At 41.3% G+C, this 2,412-nt stretch overlaps 1 protein-coding gene across 1 annotated transcript in view; it reads right to left on the bottom strand.

Moving 5' to 3' along the window:
• brd2b (bromodomain containing 2b) overlaps positions 1-1,917 on the bottom strand; it is a gene marked incomplete at its 3' end in the record, with an annotated part of 13,232 nt that extends 11,315 nt beyond the window's left edge. The window contains 1 exon segment of the mRNA XM_014016383.1: positions 1,831-1,917. Coding sequence (XP_013871837.1) covers positions 1,831-1,862 — 32 coding nt within the window.
• Positions 1,918-2,412: the final 495 nt, after the last annotated feature.

Raw genomic sequence — 2,412 nt, 5'->3', positions numbered from 1 at the left:
CACCCCCCCCCCCCCCCCCCCAAACATCAAAATGGGCGAGACAGAAGCGGAAGGTGGTTCTTAAAGAGACAGAGGCCAATTTCAAGGCATTTAGAAGAGGAAGTGATGAGAAGATAAGTTTATTTTCTATTTAAATATAAAAACAGCATTTTAATAACAGCTAAAGGTGGCATAGATACTTTATTATGGTATAGTATTTAAATATATGCCTGACAAACACATAATATTGGCCCTTTAAAAGGTCCAAATAAATGTAAGGACCATAAAGAAGAGAGAGTTCATGTAGAGTTCCCAGCCAAGGAGAACAGAAAACTATCTCAGCTCTAAATATGTAAGACTTTCAGCTTCTGGCCCATAAAACCCCTAGAAAACTAAAGACTTAATTTTTCTAATAACTCTGTTAAACATGATAACAATGATATAAACAAACCTAATAACTGTGATAGTTTTATTTATTTAGGGTTAGCAATTTGTTTGCATTTAAATTGATGTCTGGAAATCATCTTGGGACCCTCACATGATGTTTCATGACCCAAAGAGGGGCCCTGACCCCAACTTTGAGAACCACTGGTCTGATCTGTCCTTGAATGAGGCTTAGAAACACCTCCACTTTTTTGGAAATGTATATTTCTCTGGCTGCATGCTTGAACAGTGACTGCACTTTATATTGTTCTCATAACCATAATAATGTAACACATTACGTGCTGTTAGATTCATTTGTTTGTTTCTTTTTTATTTAATTATTTATTTATTGTCTGACACTTCTGGATTTGGAACAATGCATCTTTAGCTCAAGGAGATCTGTTTATTTTTCTGCAAGTACGCACAAAAGCCTTAAACATCTAATTTATTTATTGACTTTAACTATTTTATGCAGCTAAGCCAAATAAATATTTGCACTAAAGGTTGGTTCCAAAACCAAACCTTAGATAAAACTGCAGTGAGCTTTAACAGTAATAACTCTAGTGTGGTGATTATGTAATCTGTGAGTTTTCATGGAAAAATTTAATTTTGACTAGAGAGTCTTCAGCTGGACTCCGTGTGATTTCAAGCTGTTTTGCATCAAGTCGTGCTTGTGGAGGTTGATCACCTGGACCTGCTGGTTTAAAACCCACCAGCTGGTGATCGCGTGGTTTCAACGCCACGCCTCCGCTGTTTGTAAACACGCACCACTCACAACACCAGGAACACGCAGCTGTCAACAATAAACCCACCAGAACTCCACTGGTTTGTCTGGTTTTACTCTGGAGCTCTAAAAACACAGCCTACCAGCCGGTTCTGGTCTGATTGTGCTGGTTCGTCGGGACGGGGAGGCTCAGCCGCGGCTAAGCTAGCTGCACATCCGCCCATTTTAGCCGAAACAAAAGCAGCAAATGTGACGGTTCGTTCAGAGCTACTGACTCCTACAACTAACGGTGTGCACGGCTGCATGCTAGCTGGGCTAACCCATTGTTATCTTGGTGACGGCAGCAAAAAGCTCGAGAGGTTAGCATATACTGGTGTTTTGAGCAATGAATGACAGAAAAAGCTAACGGGCTCGCCGAGGCAGCCGATCACAGGCTGGAGCTGTCATCTGACTCAACTCTCCCAGCAAACGTTTAGCTACAGGCTGAAAACATGTAACATCACAAATAAATGCACCTAATCCAAATTATGCAATGCTACAGGGATGAAAGCCTGATTTGGCAGCTAGCTAACTCTATTTGTCAGATAACCGCTGGCTCCGGGAGGCTAACGATGTGTGCCATCAAATCCTACGTTTGTGTCTCAGAGAGAGCATTTAAAATAGTTAAATATCTTTAACTGGTTTAAATTTATTCCAGACATTACCTGTCGTGATGTAGGTTGATTGCAGCTTCCATCAGGCTGACAGGTAAGATCCTATTTTATTTTTCTACCGCGCTGTCACTGTACGCGACCAGTCTACAAGTTCGAAATGAAATGGCGACCTCGCGCTTCCGCTTCACTGTTTAAATACGTGTCACGTGACATTGTTGCGTCTGTCCGGTGACGTTGCTACGAACGCTATGTCCTGATTGGCCAAAATCTGATGTCTGTCAAACAAAGACCACTCGCAGTGGTTCCCAAAGTTGGGGTTGGGAGCCAAAGTGGGGTCCTGAAACATCAAGGTGGGGTCCTGAAAAGATTTTCCCATGTTAATTACATTTTTGCCTTAGTTGCCTAAAATGTATAAATGTAGAATAATAAATATTGTTACTATGCCCATGTTTAGTTGACCTGATACAAACGTTTATCATCCAAAAATAGTTACAGGTCTCTGCTACTGTTATTTTGTGGGTCAAAAGCTGAAAGGTTTGGGAACCACTGCACTTTGGTTCCCAAAGTTGGGCTTGGGACCCAATTATGGGTCATGAAGCACCTTGGATAATCTCCAGAAATCAATTTAAAGGG

The sequence above is a fragment of the Austrofundulus limnaeus genome, unplaced genomic scaffold (assembly GCF_001266775.1).
Source record: "Austrofundulus limnaeus strain Quisiro unplaced genomic scaffold, Austrofundulus_limnaeus-1.0 Scaffold144, whole genome shotgun sequence".
Classification (NCBI taxonomy): Eukaryota; Metazoa; Chordata; class Actinopteri; order Cyprinodontiformes; family Rivulidae; genus Austrofundulus; species Austrofundulus limnaeus.
The sequence above is the reverse complement of the archived record's forward strand: the minus strand, read 5'-3'. Positions and strand labels throughout refer to the sequence as shown.